Source organism: Euprymna scolopes, chromosome 12, assembly GCF_053919585.1.
Source record: "Euprymna scolopes isolate OS-2025 chromosome 12, ASM5391958v1, whole genome shotgun sequence".
Lineage (NCBI taxonomy): Eukaryota > Metazoa > Mollusca > Cephalopoda > Sepiida > Sepiolidae > Euprymna > Euprymna scolopes.
In genome coordinates, this window is record NC_136493.1 from 149,885,878 (window position 1) to 149,909,312 (window position 23,435).

The 23,435-nt window shown below is 32.2% G+C and overlaps 2 protein-coding genes across 3 annotated transcripts in view; both read right to left on the reverse strand.

The window, feature by feature from the left end:
* LOC145291538 (toll-like receptor 2 type-2) overlaps window positions 1-4,939 on the reverse strand; it is a 187,428-nt gene extending 182,489 nt beyond the window's left edge. The window contains exon 1 of one of the 2 annotated variants that reach the window (XR_013869454.1): window positions 462-4,939. The gene's annotated coding sequence lies outside the window, so the exon portion shown is untranslated. The remainder of the gene's footprint in view (window positions 1-461) is intronic. The other variant, XM_080137542.1, reaches the window with a different exon arrangement.
* Window positions 4,940-6,011: 1,072 nt separating this feature from the next.
* Window positions 6,012-23,435, reverse strand: part of LOC145291120 (uncharacterized) — an 81,512-nt gene continuing 64,088 nt past the window's right edge. The window contains exon 4 of the mRNA XM_080136635.1: window positions 6,012-11,755. Within this exon, the coding sequence (XP_079992761.1) occupies window positions 8,504-11,755 (3,252 nt within the window). The 3' untranslated portion in view covers window positions 6,012-8,503. The remainder of the gene's footprint in view (window positions 11,756-23,435) is intronic.

Below are 23,435 nucleotides of genomic sequence, written 5' to 3' on the forward strand. Positions count from 1 at the left end.
AAAATACTTTTCATATGAATATAATTTAAATGTAACAACAGCTATCATGTTGATTTTAATTGAATGAATTAAAAATATCTTTCATATCAATACAAATTAATTTATAAAACATCAATCGTTATGATTTTAAAGTAATTAATTAAAAATAATACTTTTTAGATAGATACAGTTGAAAGTTTAAAAGTGCAGCCATTTTGATTTTAATTTAATTAATTAAAAATAACAATAGACTACAGTTCATATTTAAAATCCAATATATTTTTTTTATTTTAAATATAAGTTAAATTCTAAACCTTCTTTTAAATCCAATTTTTATTGAATAACAAAAACTTGCATTTTATATTCAGTTACACTTTGTTCAAATGATTAAAAATTTGAAAGAATTTTTTAAAATATAAATTTACAATTTTTAAAAAAATTAATTAAGTCATAGAAAAATTGTGTTTAAATTTTACACTTACAAATTTATCCTTGCATTTCGGTCTTTAACTCGGGTCAGTTATTCTCGCATGTCATCTCCTTCATCCGAAATCCTTCACTAAATGCGGATGTTAATATATAAGTGGTAGCATTTTATAGAAATTGAACCCCCACCCTTCCTTTCTCTGCTGTTTTTATTTGTCAACTCAAACAATGGATCCTTTTGTAATGTAAAGATTAACAAAAAAAAGTGAGTGTTAGGAAAATCTAGTAGTTGACTTATGTAAATATAGCTTAAATGTTAAAACAGCAATCATAACCACCTTTCTTATGGATTGCTCCACTTATCCTTGATCCACAGCTTAAAATGCTGAATGTTTAGCAAAAATGCATCACATATCATTTTTTATTTTATTTTTTTGCACAAATCAACCATGGATTGAACCCTAGGGATGTGTTCGATTGCCTGTCAAATATTTTCACAATGACAGTTGTTGTTTGCCGCTGGTCCCCACCAACGGAGGCTACTGGCTGCACTTCCAACCTTCTGTAACGTTGCGGTTAGAAACAAACAAAGAAAAGAAATAAATAAATTCGACTCGGATATTTTGTTTTTCTTCTCACTCTCCCATCTCAACACCAATTAAAACGTCTCTCGCTGCCACATGTCCATCTAACCTGACTCGTGTTTTTCTTTCTTCCGACAGAACGTTGGCCACAGCCGGCCCATTCTCACCTTTACTTTAAATGTCCGTCTCCTTCGGCGTCGACTATTTTTTCTGCTTTACACCCCTTTTCTTCTCGCGCACACTTACTAATTTGCATATATGCTTTTTTTTCGGCTACTGCTGCTGCTAATCTCTTTGTAAGCCAGCTATCCTTCGCTGCTGCTGATATTTTCCCATGCACTCATATGCACTATGTTAAACTTCAATCTTGCTGACACATATTACTACACTATACCCATAACTGGCGGTGAAATGAAGGAATGGCTCGGGTAAATTTTGATGAGAAATCTATTGGTTGTATTCATGTTGTATTCGCGTTTACAATCATATTATGAGGTAGGCGTTCCTTTGTTGACATCCATAAACACCAAAGATGAGATCATTTAGGGAAATTTGTTTTTATAGTCTACGCCTTAATGAGATGTACACATGAACTGACAAATATGATTATTATCTTTAATTTCTGACATCTTCATTGGTACGCGTTTTAAGTGGGCAAAATATCCCGTTTTTTGTTTTTATTTTTCTTGCATAAAGCGTAATTATCAAGAGTTTCGCATTTTTCAATGTTTATCATGAAAAGAGAGAGGTGGGAGAGCAACAGGCGTTTGTGTAAGTAAAATGAGAGAGAGGGGTATAAATTAGTGAAGGACAAAAAAAGTTTTCTTTGTGTGTAAGTGTGTAGGTCTTGTTTTAATTATTTGGATTTTTTTCTAAAACGTAACAGTCACACAATAACCAATTAGTTTCTAAGGTGTATTAATTTCAAATGAATTACTAAAAGACTACTTACAAAACCTTTTGTGGGGATTATCAAGTCAGATAGATAGCATCACTGTTGCAGATTGACCTTTTTAAGATCAATTTTTTTTTGTTTAACCGTTTATAAGTAGCTTGGTATTCATAAATTGTATTTGACCTTTATAGAAATTTAGATTTTTACTTTTTTCTGATTATTTTGCAACACATATGTATTTGACAGTAATTATTAAAGAAAGCGTTATAATTATTTTTAAGCATTTTGGTCTTCACATATTCTGTAGACTTTTTTTAAATTTTGGCGTTTCTTTGGCCATTTTAAAAGTAATTATTAGAAAAGGCTTAAAATGATTGGATTATTTATGGAGAGTTCTTTTATGGGTCTTTAGCCGGTTAAAATAGTTTTAAGATGTTAAAATAGAAGTCAAAATTGAAAACATCGTTATACATTAGTTTATTCTTAATCAGTTCATATGCGTGTAACGTTGGTACAGGTCATGTCATATGCTACTGGTACCATGTAACCCAGTACTACCTGCCTCATGGTCGGGTCACTGGCGACTAAACTGGTTCCCCCACCAGACTTGTTTGGTGAGGAGGGCGGCTAGTCTCCCTGAAGGATTAAAAACAAGACCTCCCAAAGGGCGAATGAACCCTTTTTGGGGGTCAACGGCCAACTAGCACCGTGTGTGTTTGTGTGTATGTATGTGTGCGTTGGGGTGGAGAGGGCTCCTGTAAGCCGTGGTGAAAGCAACCTTTCTAGGAGAAGCAAATCTCTAATTTAAAAACCATAAAGCGGAATTAAGCTGGTCTGCAGTTTAACTTGTTGCTGGCTATCTTGCTCTTGCTTGTTGCTGGATTTCAACATTTTGAACCGAGAGAGAGAGACTTGGCTGTCGTACAAAGCTAAGACTCTGTAACATCATCTGTGTATAGATACTCCCTCACGCATTTGTCTATTAAAATGGTCCTGTGGCGATGGAAGTCATTTTTTGGGCTCGTGTCTTGCAATCATCAAGTTGGTACAGTAATAACATAACCAGATTTGAATGATTTTTAATGCACAAAGTTTTTTTAATCTAACGCTTTTTTTATCAAAATAAGTTTTACTTTTTATGCTTTCACTTACATCCAAATGTTAGGAAATGGACCGAGAAATAGAGGGGCGTGTGTAAATTATATTGTAGACACGTTTTACCGGAAGTGAGGATCAGCTAATCGGATTTGCATGTGAGTTACGTGATCAGGTTAGCTGTAATCAGTTAGCTGAAAACTATAAAACCAATTCATCGTTTTGGAGTGAATGAGCCTTCGTCGAAAACAGGTTCCAGTCTCCCCTCCAAGACACGAGATGAATTCCAGGTGGACCAACATCAATGACGCATGAAGGTATGTCTAAAATACATGTACCACACACACACACACACACACACACACACACAAGCATATGAACAATTAAATATGAATATACAACAAAAAGACAGAACAACTAGACGATCACCACACAGTACCCCTTATTAGATAAACAATACAACACAAATCTCGATGCAAAAATCCGACGATAAAACAAGAAAAAAAATTTTTGTTTTAAGTAGTAAGCGAAACAAAGGAATAAAACGGCCAGCTTACTATGCTCGTTTATTTCGTACATCGCTTTCCATGAAACTAGGATGAAACTACATTTACATATCAATATCCGTTTGAACATTTAAATAATTGTTTCAATTTTATTTTTGAAACATCTCTTTTTATTAAAAAATAAGTTTAGAGTTTGTAAACGGCAGAAATATGGTTGAATCATTCTACCGCTCCAGCAGATATCTCAATGCCGATGCAATCGTCTACCTATATAAGAGCTAAGTACGTCCTATGACGGAGTTCTGTTGACCCATCTGAGAAGCCGCTTCTCGGGTACCTATCCTGCCTCGACAGAGTTCAAAATCGACTTGGTAATATTTTTTTTTTTACATTTTCACCCCAAACAAGGCATATTGCCACTTTGACGTAGGGGACTACTATAAGGGGCCTAATTTGCAGGGGTACTATGTAGGGAGTTTAGCAGCAAGATGTCTGTTCACATTACGCTTAAACTTCTGCATGTCAGTACAGTTGGGGAAGCAGGAAACTGGAAGAGAATTCCAAAGTCCTGCAGTTCTGGTGAGTAAAAGGCTTTCTTGCATCTAGGGATCTCAACTGTGTAGGGGTGGGACTTTGCTGCTTGTCGAGTTTGTCAGGGGTATTTCCATCGAGGGGGTATAAGTGCTTGAAGTTCGTCAAAGCATCCACCATTAAAATACTTGTAAAACATGCAGAGGGGTGCAACATTTTGTCGGTGGGTCAGGGACTGAAGTTTAGATGACAATTCAGGACCTATTAGGTTGGCGACTCTCTTTTGGATCATTCCAGGAGTGAGAGACTAGTAGCAGATTCACTAGCACAAATGTGACAGCAGTACTCCATACATGGGCAAATGGTGGCTTTATAGAGGTACAGGATACTTTCAGACGTAAGTAACTTCCTAACACGATAGAGAGAGAGAGAGAGAGAGAGAGAGAGAGAGAGAGAGAGAGAGAGAGAGAGAGAGAGCCCACCTTCTTTGCAGCAGCCTTAGCAATGATCTCAATGTATCTATTCCAACTCATGTTTCTTGTGAACGTTAAGCCAAGGTGTTTGAACGAAGTGCTCTCAGGTAAAATATCTCCAGCCATAGCTATTGGTGGTTGGTAAGGTTTCATGTAATTATTAAAGGAAACGAACTTTGTCTTGGTAGTGTTGAGCGTTACCATCCATTTATGACCCCATTCCACTACAGACTGAAGATCTTCCTCTAGGGTTTCGGCCATTACCTTAGATGTGTGCTCATTAGTTTTCCCCACGTGCCTGCTATAGAGCGTGGTGTCGTCGACAAATATACCCATCTCAGAGACAATTTTATCAGGTGTCATTTATGAATATCAGAAATAATAAAGGTCAAAGGATCGATCCCCGAGGTACACTCGCGTTTATATCAAATTTTTTGGACGCCTATCGAGGACAACCTTGATATGTTGTAACGCCTTTGTAAAAAGAAAGTATGTGTTTAATTAAAAAGTATGCATAACGAAATATTTATGAATAAAATATAAATTGTAAATAAAAAATTTGAATTCGCAAATACGTTTTTCTCTATAACGCTCTTCTTTATGGTTATCAATAAAATACGTACAGGATGAAACGATAACATTGTCACCCTAGAAAAGATGACATAATTCCATTTCCGTTTGATGAAAACCGGATTTTTTTTTGTTGTTGTTGTAGACAATCTACTAGATGGCCAATTGTGTACAAATCCTAAGAGTGACAAGAGCCTTCTATCATGTCTGAAAGTGACACACAAGCGAGATCGGAGATGCGCCGTTGTACAACTCATGCTCTCTACCGATCCAAGTTATGACAACAGGATCATTGCCAGCATCCTCAAAAGGCAAATCCGGACTGTTCAACGCTTGAGACACAGCTCAACAAAGTTTCCAACAAAGTTTTGATCTTTGGTTTCAAATAAGGACCACATTATGCTACCTCACATCTTCTACATCGGTTTGAAAATCAACACCAAAGTGTACTTGGATGTGCTGAATAGTGTGGTGATCCCCTACAGCAATCAGGTGCCAGACCCTGGGCGTGGCAGCAGGATTCAGCGCCAGCCCATAAGTCCAAAGAGAATCAGGCTTGGCTTCAGAAGGAGTGCTACGACTTTATACCCGTCTGACTTCCCCTTCCTCCCCCGACCTGAACTCACTGGGCTACTTTGTTGGGTCATACGTAGAGAACATCACCAACATGACTTCCCACAACACCAAAGTGAGCCTGATTGGTGACATTCGCCAAGCTCCCGCCAGAACTTGTTGAAAAGGCATGCTCTCAGTTCCGGATACTATCAAGGGAGTGATTGAGGTTGAAGGCGGACACATTCAATAGATATTAGCTTTCCTGCATAATCAAGTGACCTGAATTGATTTATTCAATAAAAGTATTAAAATAAAAAACAAACCCATAGTGATGTTTTCTTTAGGGCGACATATTAATCGTTTCACCCTGTAAATGAAAAGAACAAATTACCTTGAATACAAATGAATCAAACATTTATTACAAATAAAGAAAGGTTCATATGCACAATCGTTCATATGTGATAGAAGAAGAAAAGTGTTTACAATAAATACTCACGTCCACAACTTTACAATATATTTTTTCAGATGTGGAAATAAATTCTCGTTAAAGTCGTTACTTGAAATTTTGATCCAATATCTTTGGGATCTAATCCAAAAGATCAGCAACAGTCCATAAACTCCATACTTTAGACCTTTTTTTTACTTTCTCCATCATGGCATAGTTTTTACTTTCAGCAACCTACACCCAACTGTGTCACTCACTTAAATTAATTTGTTATTTCTTGTTCATGGACGGCATTTTTCTTTATTTAACGACTTTTTGTGTTCATGGGGATTTTTGTGTATTATATTACGAAGAAAATTCATTGATTACATTTGTTTAATTATTATTTATTTGGTTTTATTAGTTTCTTTCCGTGTTATTTATTTTGTATTGTTAAACGAACATACATGAACAATAAAGATTTACTTTTTACATTTAAAGTAAATTGAAATTCAATAATAAATGTTTAACTACAAAAGACATTTGATAGGGTTTGACACAAAGGGTTGTTTCAGAAATTTGCCCACTGTGTAATAACTGGCAATGTCTTTGCGACCATCGAATATGTTTTTATTCTTATAAGTTCATAAAAGTAGTTGTTGATGGGCAGAAATCTGAAGCACATAATACTGGTGTCAAGGATCTATCTTTATAACGATGTACGATCCGGCACCATTCATAGCGTTACTGGTGTGGCAGGTGTCCTTTGATCGTACTTTGTCTCGTTACAAGTTGGCCTGTTGATCGTCCTTACCCACTGTATTTTCATGGAGGAGCGCTTTTCCTCTCGATCGAATCATCTTTCTTCCATGTGTAGGGAGTCTCCGGGTACATAAATCACTCCGCTGGTCCTTGCGGTTTGCTGAAAAAATCAAGAGTCCTCACCACAACAAACAGAACTCCGGGTTATAACAGTAACAAACTATTTATTGTTTTCATTACTTCATAACAACTACTGTCTAATTTGAGGTGACTGACTATAGCAGTGAACGATGTAAGACCAGACCAGTAAAGTCACAGAGTTCCCATTAACACAGACTAGTTCCCATCATAACTTCAGGCCCTGAAGGGCTCCCCAAATCGGGAGTTCCTGACAAGCCCAGCCGTTCAGCTTGCTGGCTACGACTCCTCTGCTTAGAAATTCTTTTTCTAAATCTAACCCCTTTTCCCCACCTCTCCTTCACAGAGTGGTTACAAACACCTTTCTTTCTTTCTCTTAGAGCTTATCTCTACCAGACTTCAACCCCCACCTGCACTGAGGTTTTTACTTATTACCAATTAGGCGTGATTAGTCGCCCCAGGTCGAATAATGCCTGGCGGTGACCCCTACTCTTGACCCCCATTCTTCATCTCGCTCAACAGAGATTTTAAAAACAACCTTTCCGTTGTTAACAGATATATAACAGCAAATGAGATAAAATAATTATCATTTGTCTTTTTTTCTTTCTGACAAAATTCCATAGACATTTCTATTTAAACAACATCAAACCATCATCATCATCATCATCATCATTAGAATTCAGCCGTGCGAATTCCTCTGAATTCGTGTCGACTAGCAAGGTCACTCGGCATCGCCTGGTCCCCATCGGGTCACATCTCACCCCCTACCTGTTTTGTTCTTTACTTTTTAAATGACACCCGAGCCCCAACCAGACATCACCCCCCTCTTTTGCCATCTCTTCCTCTATTTGAAAAACAAGAGCATCTCTTTTGACATGTAAATGATTCCAAATCTGTCTCCCTTTTTGAGGTAACACAACATCTGCTTTATGTCTAACAAGCTTACAAGGACACATCGGCGGCTGGTCCTATTTTCCTAGCTAAGGTTTTGCGTCTCTCTGCACTATTTCACACCTTCCCGTCCGGTCAAACGCCACCTCTCACTGCACCTCGCTGCATGCATTCATGACACCAATTGGTGTCATATCTTTAACTTTATCCAAGTCTTTATCAACAATCTTCCAATTAATATTTTGAGATAATTTGTGATGAAGTTCCTTGCTTTAATAATTTCTAGATCTTTAGTAGAAGGCGGATATATATATTCTGATGTTGAGAAATGGTTGTTTTATTTTACTCAGAAAATATGAGTCGTGATTCAAGCTTCTGCTGATATAAACGCCACATAGATCTAAAGATTGGTTACTGTCGCATCATTTGAGATTGAACCGTTGAAAAATTGAAGGTGATCGACTAAGCTTCAATCTCCTGGAAGAAATCCTTTAAATGTCCGGTTTAAATTAATACGCCTCTGAGTCTGATTGGTCTCATATGGCCAAGCCACCTTGCATGGCTGCTCTCATCAAATGGAACAGAATGTCAGTGTTTACGAATGCTGAAATGACTCCTTATTAAACGTATACAAATTACTTCAAAAGTTTGCATTCAAAGTTTACATTCTTCTTCTATTTCTCTGGCAAAGCAAATCTAAGTTTGTCCCAAAACCTGGGGTCATCATATCTCAAGTAGGTTTTCGTTTTCATGTAAAGCTTTAATCCACCATCAAGCAAATCCAGGTCGACATCTTCGAGCAAAACCACAATGAGGTTGTTCATTTTATTTGATAATGATTCCAGGTGGGCCGCTTGAAACTCGTATCTACACCATTCACTGGTGAGGAACTCATTCGTTAACAAAAGAATCGTTCTTTTACTCTTTTCAATACTTTCAATGATGTTATCTACAATGGCAGCTCCAACCAGAAAATCTCTAAAATGAACGCACAATTTATAAGCTGGAGTTGTGTTTTCTTCCAAACAAGGAAGCATTTCGTTGACCACAAATGCATCCTGTGAATTGTGATACGAAACAAACGCGTCATATTCTTTGTCCTCTTCATCCAACTGGTTTTTCTTTGTTAGAATTCGCCAACCAAAACGAACGAACAGCAAGATTTGGATTTCTATACGATACCCATAGACAATGGTTGCTGTTCCAAACAGAAATACAAGTATTGCAAGACAGATAAATATAACTTTTATATCAACTCGATTTACCGTTTTATTTTGACAATATTTTAAATTATATTTTATTACTGGAGAATCACTTTGATCGCAGAGAATATTTTGAGAATTGATTTGTCGAATTCGATGAATTAAAAATGTACTCAACACATTTAAATCTTCACATTTGCATGACCAAGGATTATCGAAAAGAAAGATCGATTTCAAATGATCAATATTAAATGTTTGACTTTCGATTTTTCTAAGATTATTATGACTCAAGTCTAGTATTTCTAAACTCGGTGTCACATTAAACGTTCCTGGCAATATTCTTTCGATTTTGTTGTGATTGAGAATCAACTTGTTCAGTTTCTTTAAACCCAAAAAAACATTCGAATCTAAAATCGTGATGTCATTATTTTCCAGATGCAACACTTTAAGTCTGCTGAAACTGATGAATGTTCTCGCCCCAATTCCTGTAATTTTCGAATGATTCAAATACAGAATTTCAGCTATAATTTCACCCCTAAAAGATTTCTTAGTCAAGTTTCCAAGTTCACTTGCACTGAGGTCAACCAAAATCGCATTGTGAGGTATGCCAATTCCATTAGTCCGTTTCATATTCTGACAATCAACAAGAAACTCTGTGAGATCGTATCTAATTATGCAAATACAACTTCCGGTGCATTTCTGTTGACAGTTTAAGTAACAAGATGAAGGTAAAATGAAGAAAGAATTTCTCTTATAATTATGTTGTTTGTCGGTAGAATTTAAAGAAGTCGTTTCAAAGTAATGTATGTAAGCTTGACGGCACTTAGTCGCTGCTTGATCCGGAAATATTGAATATTTATTGATTGAATTATATTTTGACGATGTCTGACGACGATCACATTCAAATTGATTACCAAACACTGAGTAATTGATTACTGTAATCGGTTTTATTCGCAAACTTGAAAAATCTAAAGTGATAAATTCATTCCATCTCAAATCGACCTTTTTCAGATACAACAAGCCTTCAAATGCTCCTTTTTCTATGGTTTTGATTTGGTTATTCGACAAATTTATTTCTTTGATTAATGAGGGGAACATATATCTTTTTAGAGTCGATAATTGATTGTGCTGCGCGTTCAGTTTTTCCAGATTAAATAAAGATGTCAGAGCAGAACTGACAACTTCGATTTTATTGTACGCAATATTCAATAATGATAAACGAATTAAGTCAGTAAAGTAAAATTCTCTTAAGTATCTTAATTCATTCTGCTGCAGGTTCAATTCCTTAAGAAAAAGGCAATGCAAAAATGTATAGTTATCGATTTCCTGAATATGGTTCATTTCAAAATTTAAAATTTGCAAGTTATTTCGTGGACTTTGGTCAAACTGTATCTTCCGTAACTGGTTTTTACCAAAGTTAAGGTTTTGTATGTCGTTTGGAATTATAGGATTTTCTACCAATACATTGTCATTCAAATTTAAATATTTCAAATGTAATTGTTGAAAAGTCATATTGTCAATATGTGATAAATTGTTTATTGATAAATCTAATTTCATCAATTTATCAAGTCCGTTAAATGAATTTGCATTCAAAGATTTGATGAAATTTCCTGATAAATCGAGATCTTTTAAATAACGACATTGTTGGAAAGTGTTTGCTGGAATATCTTGGAGTTTGTTCTCTTTAAGAACACAAATTCGGAGAATTGAACTTTTTCTACAGAAAGGAATAGGAATGGTGTTTAAAGTACAGTTTTGCACGTTCAGTTCTTCTATGGACATATTCACAATAATGGAAATGTCACTTAATAATGTGTTTTGAGCTTGGAATTTTCTTAGATTCTGAAGTTTGTTGAAAGTCATCGGGAGTTCAGTAATTGGGTTTTTGGAAATGCGTAGTTCCAACAATTCCGGACAGCTATTACATAAATCATCCGGGAGTACTTTAATGTAATTCTGTGAAATATCCAAGAATTGAAGTCGAGGAAGATCTACAAGTGAACCATAATGGATTTCTTCAATTTGATTGTTGTGGAATGTTAGATTCGCGATATTTTTAATTTTTTTGGCAAATCCTTTTCTCAAAATTCGAATTTTATTATCATTTAGTAAAAGCTGTTTCAGTTGATTAAAAGAAGTTTCCGGGCAAGATGTTGAATTTTCCACAATTTCCATGATAGAATTTCGCGTTAAATTTATGGTATTAATGTTTTTTACGAGACAGAAATCATCTAAAGGAAAGATTTTCAAATCACTTTGTGAAATTGTCAAATGTTTTAGTTGTCGAATGTGATGAAAAAAATTTTGCGGAAGTGTTAGATTAACTGATTTATATATGAAAAGTTTCTCCATGAAGTGCATGCCTTCAAATGCGTGTTTGTCTATCTTGTCAAAAGTACAGTTCACAAATCTTAATTCTCGTAGACGATAGAATTTCTGAAACATTCGTCGTTCCAATGTAAGTCGATCGTCTTTTGGACAAACTAATGTTACAACCCTTGTACTTATTGGTAAAAGATGGAAAGAATCGTTTGAGGTTAAACTATTTATTTTGCACGAAGCGGCAACATTGAACTTTTCGTACATGCAGGTGCATTGCTTTGGACATGCTCGACAAACAAAAAATGAAAATAACGACAAAACCAAAAATGCGCCAAATATCATGGATTTTAACTCTGGAGCAGCCATTTTGTTTTTTGTTTTTGTGTATTTATCCACCCAGATCTGAAATATAGATAAATTTAAAAAATTCTCATATTAATATCAGATTCAGAAAAAAATATCAAAATACAAAAAATATATTGATATAATTCAGAGTTTTGTTTTTATATGCACAAAGATGGATATTAAAATGCATGCTTTGTCAGGGTGGTTTGCAAAGTCGTTAAATAATGAGTCATTTATAGAAATTTAGAAGTTGTCCGGGTTTAAGTGTGGGAGATTGTAAATCAATCTTGATGTTTTCACCTAGATATATGGCCTACTAAAGGTTCAAAATTAAGTCTCTTTGAGCTGGTAATGTTTATATTTTGCGCATGTGCAAAAATAACTGCATGAATAATGTTTTATTCAATTTACCCTGACATGTTGGATTATTTCGTTTTCAATTTTGATCCCTGAGTAACAATTTTTGCCGGCTAAAACATAAATCAAAAGTGTGCTACAGGTCCAAATATCCTACATATCAAATTTCTTTTTTCATCCCTGCATATTTTTTATTTATTATTATAAAGCAAATTATCTATGATTATTATATTGTACCAATATATATATATATATATATATATATATATATATATATATATATACTTATAGTTATACTTAGCTCCTAAAACAGTCGAGCACTCTCAAAAGAATTTATTTCACCACATTAAAAATAGATATGGAAAGAGTTAATTTCGAAACATCGCTAAAAAACATCCCCACACCCAGCAAGCATAGCTATATTATTAAATTAATCCAAAAAACAGATGAACTAATACGCCGAATGCGATGGCGAGAAAATTTCTTCCTTAAAAATGAAAACGTAAACAAAAAAGAATCCTATGGTTTTAAAACCCTTAAAAATGCGAAAACAGTAGACCTTTTGATAAACTTTGAAAATGACCTTTTAAACGTAATTAAAAACCTAGAATTCCACAATCAACCTAACAATTTCCAACGGAAACTACACAAAATCGTTAGAAACATAAACAACTCTAAAAAAGCAGATAAAACCAGAAACTTTTACGAAATAGATAAGCAAGAATATAATAAACTAATCACAGAAAACATTACAAAAAACTACAAAAAAACTAGACACAAACGAATGCGACTACATAGATATAATAAATACAGAAAAGTAAACAAATTACCGATAAACTAAAAATTAACGATAAAGTTGGCAAATTGAAACCTAGAGAGTCATACATTCTGCTTAAAGACCACAAATGGGACTTTAATAATAATCCCAGCACCCGCCTGATAAACCAAACTAAGCCAGAAATAGGTAGAATTAGCAAAACTATACTTTCTAGTGTAAACAAACAAATCAAACAGGACCTAGAATTACACCAGTGGGCAAATACTACCGAAGCAATCATCTGATTTAAAAATATAGAAAACAAAGATAAATGTACGTTCATACAGTTTGACATCATAGACTTTTATCCCTCGATATCCGAAGAATTTTTAACATTACCCTAGAATTTGCCGAGGCATACACTGATATATCCTCAGAAGAAATCAACATCATTAAAAAATGTAGCAAATCAGTTCTAATAAATAACAATAACCAATGGATAAAAACTAAAATGAAAAATTCATTCGATTTGGCGATGGGTGCCAGAGACTCTGCAGAGGCATCAGATCTTGTGGGATTATTCATTCTATATACCCTCACAAGCATATTCGATACTACGGATATCGGCCTATATAGAGATGACGGACTAGCTATAATAAAAAACTCCAACAAAGTCAAGGGAGATAACTTTAAGAAAATCATACACAAAGAAATGAAAAAATTAGGCCTAAAAGCGGACGTATCAGCTAACATAAAAATAACAAACTTCCTGGACGTCACGTTAAACTTAGATAAAAACACATATGAACCATACTTAAAAGATAACGCTACTCCAATTTACGTAAACCCTAAGTCCAACCACCCACCATCAATTATAAAACACATTCCTAACTCGATCGTAAGTAGACTTAGTAACAACTCAAGCGATGAAAATGCATTTAACAGGTCAATCAATATCTACGAAACAGCCCTAAAAATAGTGGATACAAAAATATCGATATCAAATATAAGCAACAAAACACCAACAGCTATAATAAAATTAAAAATAGAAGAAAAAGAACTATAATTTGGTATACGGCCCCATACAATCAAATATTAAAAACAAAACTTGGCAAGAAATTTCTAGATCTTATTGAAAAACACTTTCCCGCAACCCACCCCTTACACAAAATCTTCAATAAAAATACCTTGAAGTTATCTTACAGTTGTTGCGAAAATTTAGAGATGATAATTAAAGCACATAATAACAAAATACTAAATGAAAACAATGTAAACAACAACAAAATAAACAATAAAAAAGTAGACACCATGACAGAAATAAAACCAACACTAGCAGAAATAATAATAATAATAATAATAATAATGATAACAATAATAATAATAATAATAATAATAATAATAATGATAACAATAATAATAATAATAATAATAATAATGATAACAATAATAATAATACTAATAACGAACAAGATAAATGCAATTGTAGACACCGCACAATTTGCCCAGTTCAAAATAAATGTCTAACAAAAAGTGTAGTTTATCAAGCAACAATATTTGCGAAAGAAAACCCGAATAACAAGAAATATTACATAGGCATGACTTCCTTAGATTTTAAAACCCAATACTATGACCACAAAAGTACCTTCAAAAATAAAAAAACACCGTATAAAAACAACACTAGCGAATAAATACTGGGAACTCAAAGAAAGCGGACATTCGCCGGTAGTCGAATGGAAAATAATGAGACAAGCAACCACGTGCAGACATTTAGACGACCCATGTAAATTATGCCTCCATGAAAAATTTGCTATCCTGTACTTTAAAGAACCTCAAAATCTATTAAACTGTAGACGAGAAATAGCAAACAACTGTGTTCACAAAATAAAACTTACTCTAGGATAGCGATACAAAATAGCTTTAAAACTAACAATAACAAAAGAAAACAAACAAATAAATAAATTAAATAAACATGAATATACATAAACGATCATATATATATATATATATATATATATGTGCATGTGTGTGTGTGTACACATAGGTATATTCATATATATATAAAAAAAGAGGGAAAAGATCTACCTTAAACCACTAACCTAGTTCTAAAACAGATCCTTTGTTCGATAAAATGCATGCCCATTGGCTGATAGGAGGGGGCGCGGTGGATACTAGAAAGCTGATTGGCTAACTAGAAATCCTCAACATATATAAAAACAAAAAGCAACCACAAAATTCGCGCATAAGCCTGACGAATCCTACAGCGGATGAAACGCAGAATATTCAGTGTAGCTTAATCACTATATATATTTTATAAATTGCTAACTAGCTCTACCTACGTATTGAGCACTTTTGAAGTAAATACTTAAAGTTTACGCATAAATCTATACTTTCGTATATTAAATTTGTGTGAGTAAATGAAGTAGTTATATATATATATATATATATATATATATATATATATATATATATATATATTAATGATTTTAAAAGTAAAAAAAAATGACTTTTGTGCCATCAGCTGGAATCGAAACCAAAATATTCAGTGTTCTAGCCTTAATCCTTATTTAGCTTTTCAGCTTTCATCGTTACCATCTGAGCTATCGACAGATTGATTAAATACGATTTCCAGCTAAAAATGTATATGTACGCATGCTCAGAAGTTAATCTATTTATTCCTTCCCAGGTCAACTGTTTTTTTTATTTGACCCCTTTTCAGCTTTTACAGGTTAAAAACCGAATTGAAAGTGTTCCGATGTCTAAATACCTTATATATAAAGTTTCAAGCTTGTAGACTAAATAATCAGAGAGAAGTTTTGTAGAGACGTTTCACACACACAAACACGGCCACTTATATATATATATATATATATATATATATATATATATATATATATATATATATATATATATATATATATACTCGGGTTTTTTATATTCAAAAGTAATGGACTAATGAATTCAACGAGGTTGTTAGATAGTGCTCAATAAAAAGAGCTGATAATACTTGTTTATTGTTATATAAACATGCTCACATCCCGCTGCTACAAATAGCCACTTGTTTCAATCAAACAACAGATATCATCAGGCAGCGACTTGACTGTTCAAAAGTTCAATGAATAATGGATTTTTATTTTAGGTAGGAACTCTTTAAAAGTTGGAGTTAAAAAACTTAAAACACAGAACTTTAATTATAAAATGTAAAGAGGGAGGGGCAATTTAAATAAAGTTAAAAGATTACAATGGAGAGAGAGTGATTGAGAAGAGAAAAAAAAGGAATAGAGAAAGAAATAGAGAAAGAAAATAGAGAGAAAATATATATATATATATATATATATATATATATATATATATATATATATATATAATATGGAGAAGAAAAGAAAAAAGATATAAATGGTTATTATAAAGAGAATAAGGACTAGAAGGGAAAGGAAAGAATAATGAGATCTAATTAAATAGAGAAAGAGAGAAAGTAAGAATTGGACAGTATATAGAAAAAGAAAAAGAAAAAGATCTGCGTGCCAACCAATTTATGAACAATTATACAATTCAGTAATGAAACATATTATTACAAATACAAACAGAAGATACAATCCAAGCGTCAGAAATGAACATGTCAAAAAAGACAGCGAATGTATCCAGCCAACATATTTATCATCTCACATACGTCCACGAGTAATATCAACGCAATTCAAACATACGTCTACAATTAATTAGGCCCTTTATGCTAAATGATATAAGTTTAAATTTTCGCGTTTTTATTAGATAAATATATAAATAAAAGAAAAAAATAATGATAAAACAATATTAAAATTATTATTAATAATAATAATAATAATAATAATAGTAATAATAAACATAATAGTAATGATAATAATAATAATAATAATAATAATAATAATAATAATAATAATAATAATAATAATAATAATAATAATAATAATAAAAACAGAATAAAATTAATATTTATTATCTTTTTAATATAACATATTTAGCCATGAGGGGATTAAATAAATTAAATAGGGCCAATAATTATAAATAAAAATCTACTAATATTTATGTATATAAAAAGAATACAATACATATATGTATACACACACACACACACATATATATATATACACACACACACACACATATATATATATATATATATATATATATATATATATATATATATACATGCACATAAGTGAAGGTGTAACTATACTATTAAGTTGAAAGTTTAAGCTATTTAAGTATAGATATAAAGTCATATTAAATCACAAATTAATACATTCAAGACCAGATTACTAATAACACAGATACAAGTACATTTACCTATAAATATATAAATATATTCAGGCAAAAGAAGTGATTAAATCAACGAAATACTCAAAAGTAGCGACACACAGGTAGATAGTACCCAAATTAAAAATAATAAAATACATATGTATATACCCACAGAGAACCAACAGACATACAAATAAGCATATATATATATATATATATATATATATATATATATATATATATATATAATTTTATGTATACACATACATACAAAAAAATACACAAATATATGCACACAATCATATACTAATATACAACAACGCACACACACATATATATACGCACACATAAATATGTATAATTTACATAAACTATATATATAGAAATACATAAGAATACAAATAATTTGGCAAGAGTACAGATAGATGCATACACACATAGAAACATACAAATGGATTGAATAAACATGGGAGGGTATACCAAATAATATAGAAATATATAAATCTAAGTACACACGGTCATAAAGTAAATACATAGACACATACATATACACATAGACACACAGGTATATAAGATAGGGGAAGTAAAGAATGAAATCAGGCGAGGAGAAAGTATATTAATAGTATTTTAATAAATTATAGAAATCAGTGACAATTTTAAATTTATTTAAATTTATATCTAAACTAAATTACTTAAAAGATGGTTTTTATAATGTTTGCAATTAATTGAATTTTCGTGCTTCTTATTTAATAATTTATCTCTTTCTCTAAAAGTAAGTATAAATAATTTCTCATAAAGACATAGGTAGCAAGGCGAGTTTAAAGATGAACAGGTTTTAGCTTTCTTTAAAATTTTCCAATTTACTATTGGGGAGTAACCTTGCTCTACTAGTTCATTGTAATATTTAGACAAGGAAGTTCTATGTTTGTACTCATTATTTTCAAAAGAGCACTTGTGACCGGTAAATCTTTCTTTAAAATTGTTATTTATCATTCCTATGTAATATTTTTTTTTCATTCGGATTTTCCTTAGTAGAAATAGTTGCTTGGTACACTACAGAAGTAATTTGACAATTTCCTTTAAGAGGGCATTTTGATTTAATTCTACAGTTACAACTTTCGGTAGCAATGGGTGTGCTATTTTTGTTTAATATTTTGTTATTATGTTTTTTAATTATTTTTTCAAGGTTTTCATTACAGCTATAACTAAGTTTTATTGTATTTTTATTGAAAATTTTATGTAGTATGTTATTAATAGGGAAGTGCTTTTTAATTAAGTTTAAGAATTTCATTCCTAGATTTGTTTTAAGTTTCAGATTAAAAGGGGGATTGTACCACAGGATTTTTCTCTTACGGTTTCTATTTGTATTTGTGTTTGGGTGTGTTGGTTCTATGAACTCAATTTGGGTGTTTTTGTATCCACTATCCTTAAGGGCCCTGTTATAGAAATATTTATGTTTATTAAATGTTTCAAGATTTGAAGAGTTGTCACTGATTCTTTTACTAATGGATTTGTGGATATGCCTAATGATAGATTTTGGGTGATTTGATAGGGGGTGTACATAAATTGGGTTTGAGTTTTCCTTCCTATATGGTTAGTAGATGCCTTTCCTTAAATCAAAGTTCACATCCAAAAAATTTACAGTTTTAACATCTGATATAATATCCACTTTTAATTTAATTCTACGGAATTCATTTAAGATAATCTTTTTGGTTCTTTCACATTTAGGGCCGTTGGATTCCTTGATGATCATCAGTCCATCATCACGATACAAGCCTATATCCATGACATTGATGTCTTTGGTTAAGTTGTATAGTATGAATAGACCTACTAAGTCTGTCATTTCAGCCGAATCCACAGATCCCATGGAAATGTCAAACAGGTCATTTTGATCTTTTTTCAACCACTGATCATTTCCACTAATCAATGTAGTATTTCTACATGTCCGTATAATTTCAATTTCAGTGTCTTTTATATCAGACAGGAGTTTAGCAAACTCCATCACCTCTTCGAATAGTTCCTTAGATATGGAGGGATAGTAATTCACAATATCGAATTGTAAGAAAGTACAATTCTTTTTATTATGTATATTGGAAAACCATTTAATGGTATCCGCTGTATTAATCCATAGATTTAGTTTATATGTTGATTTAATTTGATAGTTAACTATTTCTAGTATATTTTTACTTAATTTACCAATTTCGGGTTTCGTAGGATTAATTAACCTAGTTGTAGGTTTATTTTCAAAATTTATCTTATGGTCTTTAAGCAAAATATATGACTGTTTTTTTTTTTGTAAAATTCCCACTCTATTACTAATTTTAAGTCTATCAGTTATTTCTTTACTATCCTTGTCAATTTTTTTGCAAATATCTATATTTGATTTTTTGTAATTTTTTGTAATATTTTCTTTAATAAGCTTGTTATATTCATGTGTAGTTAGTTTGTAGAAATTTTGTGTCTTATCTGCTTTAACGTAAAGGTAATCCGAGGTGTTGATTTTCTTAATGGTAAAATCCAACTGTTTTTGAAAATGATTCTTTTTTCCTATGGAAAGACAGGCTTCTAATAAGATCCATAATGTCTGCTTCAAAAGCATCCAATTGATCGATATGTGGTGCCGAATCTCGATTTTTTAAACCATGGTAATCCTTATTCTTGTTGTCATTTGAATTTCTCAGGAAGAAAAAAGCTTTCCACTTCATTCTCCTAAGTAGCTCCTCAGTTTTTAGAAGGAGGGTCATCTGGTAATTCCGATTAGTGGTGGTAGGAATATTTTTCAGGGATGTTTGGAAGTTAATTTTCTCCATGTTTAGGTAAAAACAAATCCAGCGTATAATAGTGCTCAACAATAATGGAGCGATGATACTCGGGTTTTTTTTATATTCAAAAGTAATGGACTAATGAATTCAACAAGGTTGTTAGATAGTGCTCAATAAAAAGAGCTGATAATACTTGTTTATTGTTATATAAACATGCTCACATCCCGCTGCTACAAATAGCCACTTGTTTCAATCAAACAACAGATATCATCAGGCAGCGACTTGACTATTCAAAAGTTCAATGAATAATGGATTTTTATTTTTTATTTTTTTTATTTTATTAAAAAGTGTTAATAAAGTTTAAAATTAAAAAATCAAAAAAATTCATCCACATCACAATGTAATGATCCAAATTAGGCATTTTCCCGGAGTAATTTTCCATTGTTATATATATATATATTTTTTATTTTTTTTTATTACATTTTCACCCCAAACAAGGCACATTGCCACTTTGGTGTAGGGGGCTACTATCAGGGGAAACATCTACTGGGGTACTATGTAGGGATTTGGGCAGCGAGATGTTGGTTCACGTTGCACTTGAACTTATGCATGTCAGTACAGTTGGGGAAGCAGTGACCTGGAATGGAATTCCAAAGTCTAGCAGTTCTGGGGAAGAAACTACTGGAGTAAAAAGATCTTTACAGTGTGGGGGTGGGATTCCGCAGCTTGTCGGGTCTGTCGAGCGTGTTTACGTCGTGGGGGCACAAGTGCTTGCAGTTCATCAGAGCATTCACCATTATAATACTTGTAGAACAGGCAGAGGGACGCAACGTTTCGACGATGGGACAGAGGCTGAAGCTTAGATGCCAGTTTAGGGCCTATCAGATTTGCGACTCTCTTTTGAACCCTGTCAAGGAGCAAGAGACTAGTAGCCGATGCACCAGCCCAAATATGACAGCAATACTCCATACATGGGCGAATAGTGGTCTTGTAGAGATACAGGATACTTTCGGGTGTTAGAAGTTTTCTAGCACAGTAGAGAGAGCCCACCTTCCTCGCAGCGGCCCTGGCAATGCTCTCTATATGGTAAATGCCTAATTCGGATCATTACATTGTGATGTGAATTAATTTTTCTGATTTTTTAATTTTAAATTTTATTAACAATTTGAAAGTTATTTTAGACTGGAATTTTAAGGTCATGTTCTATGAGTATAAAAATATGAAATATATCAATTTATATGTTCATTAATAAAAAGATCCACCGGGCCCATATAAAAAACTTTTTTGCAGGACCCATTATATAATAATGGAAAATTACTCCAGGAAAATTGCCAATTCGGATCATTTATATTTGAAAACTTATAACTTTATTTCAATTTGAATTTCATTTTTATTTTAAACATAATTAAATGTTAAGACAGCTACCATTTGGATTGAATTGATTAATTAAAATTAATACCTTTCATTTTAAATACTATTTAAATTTAAAAAATATACACAACTGTGTTGATTTCAATTAAATATATTTATTGAAAAGAAACATAAACTTCATTTTAAAAACAATTTAAATTTTAAATTAATAACCATTATGATTTTAAATATAATTAAATGTCAAAATAGCGAACATTTAGAATTCAATTGGATTTATCTATTAATTAAAAAAATCGTTCATTTTAAATAGAAATAAAATCAAATACATTTAAAATTTAACACAATGGCATTAAACATAACTTAAATGTGAAAACAGCCATTACTTCTTGCCCAGAATTGTCCCCCGATATGAAAAACAAAAATAAATATATGTAATCGTGACGGAAAGAAAATATTGTATGCGTACATCAACAAATCGTGTAAATTGATCAAGTAATTTTATTTTTATAAGTAGTTCTATTTTTATGAAGAAAATCATTTTTAAGTGAATTTTTCCGATGCGTTTCTCCCTATATTAATAATGGCTTTCTAAAATCTTAATTCGAAGTTGTCTCCCTTATTTCTAAAAACTCTTTTCAAGATGGCGTTGCGAGATCGTCACACATAATTTAGCCATAAAATTTTGTTTTTTTAATGAAATTACTTGTTTAATGTACATGATTTTTAGAGTACGATATTTTGTTTCCGTCAGATTTCGTACAGATATCATACACTGTTCTTGTTAAAGCACGAAACCGTTTGGATTTTAATTTAATTAATTTAAAATAGCAATAACTCTCTTTTAATTACAATTTTAATTTAATTAATTAATTTAAAAGAACAATAACTTTAATTTAATTACAATATTAAACCCGCAACCATTTTTATTTTTAATTCAACTTGGGTGTTAAAATAGAAACCATTTTAATCAATCAATCAATCAATCAATCAATCAATCAAAAAGAAAAATATACAATTGAAAATTTAAAACAACAGCCATTTATATTTTTAATTCAACTTAAATATTTAAAATGCAATCCTTTTGATTTAGATTTAATTAATTAAAAATAAAAAATACTCTCGGTACTTCTGCACTTTAGAGCCCGTTTTTCCATGAGTCTCGCTCGGCAACACCCGGTGAATGACTAAAACTGCTGGATTATACCAAATGAGCAAAACGAGACGCAAACAAGTGAGCAGACGGTAAAAATTGAAAGAAAAAAATGAAAGGAAAGGAACAAGTTTAAAAGGAAAAGAAAAGAAAGGACAAAGTATAATTGCACTTCTTCAAGTAACAAGCCTTGTGAAAATTAAGAAAAATGTATCATTCCAGGCTGGAATTTATTTGAAAATCTCCAGATGTTTTTTCAGAAAAACCTGCTGCTAGCAACAGAGGGGGTGATGTAAAACATGTTGTCGAATATACATCTTAAAACTAAGAAGCGTAACCGATTGTTTCGGCTGGAGGGGCACTGAGCAGTAATAGCCACTGCTGGACCTCCTTGCACCGTGGCAGATTTTTCCAGAGGTCCCATCTCCGGCTACCTATAATTATACGCTTTATATATTTGTTGGCGTACGAAATGGCTACACAAAAACCTACGGCGAGAGTGCGATATCGAGTCGGATCACACTCTTAGGAGGCATTTATTGTCACAGTCCCAAACGTAAATCGGAAATCCTTCTGTTAATTAAAAAATACATACTGCTGGGTTCCACGATAGTATCCGATTGCTGGGAAGCATAGTTCAAAGTAGGATCTGAAGGGTACGAACATCTTAAAATTAACCATAGCCTTAATTTCGTGAATCCTACGACTAAGGCCACCACAAATCATGTGGAGATGATGTGGAAGTAAGTGAATCAACAAAATCAAAAAGATTGTTGAATTAATCGCAACCTACTTCAGTTATTTCAATGAATTTATGTAGAGACAAATTCGGAAAGAATCATTTTGTCTCTGTCATAAATAATAAAACAAATATTTTATTTTAAAAAAATGAATTTAGTTTTAACACTTGTTTTATGACGAAAAAAAAAATAATAATAGAGATATTTTAATATATATATATAATTTATATAATTAAATAATTTTTTGTTTCGTCGTAAAACAAGTCTTAAAACTAAATTTTTTTTTAAATAAAATATTTATTTTTAATTATTGAAATGTTTTCGAGAT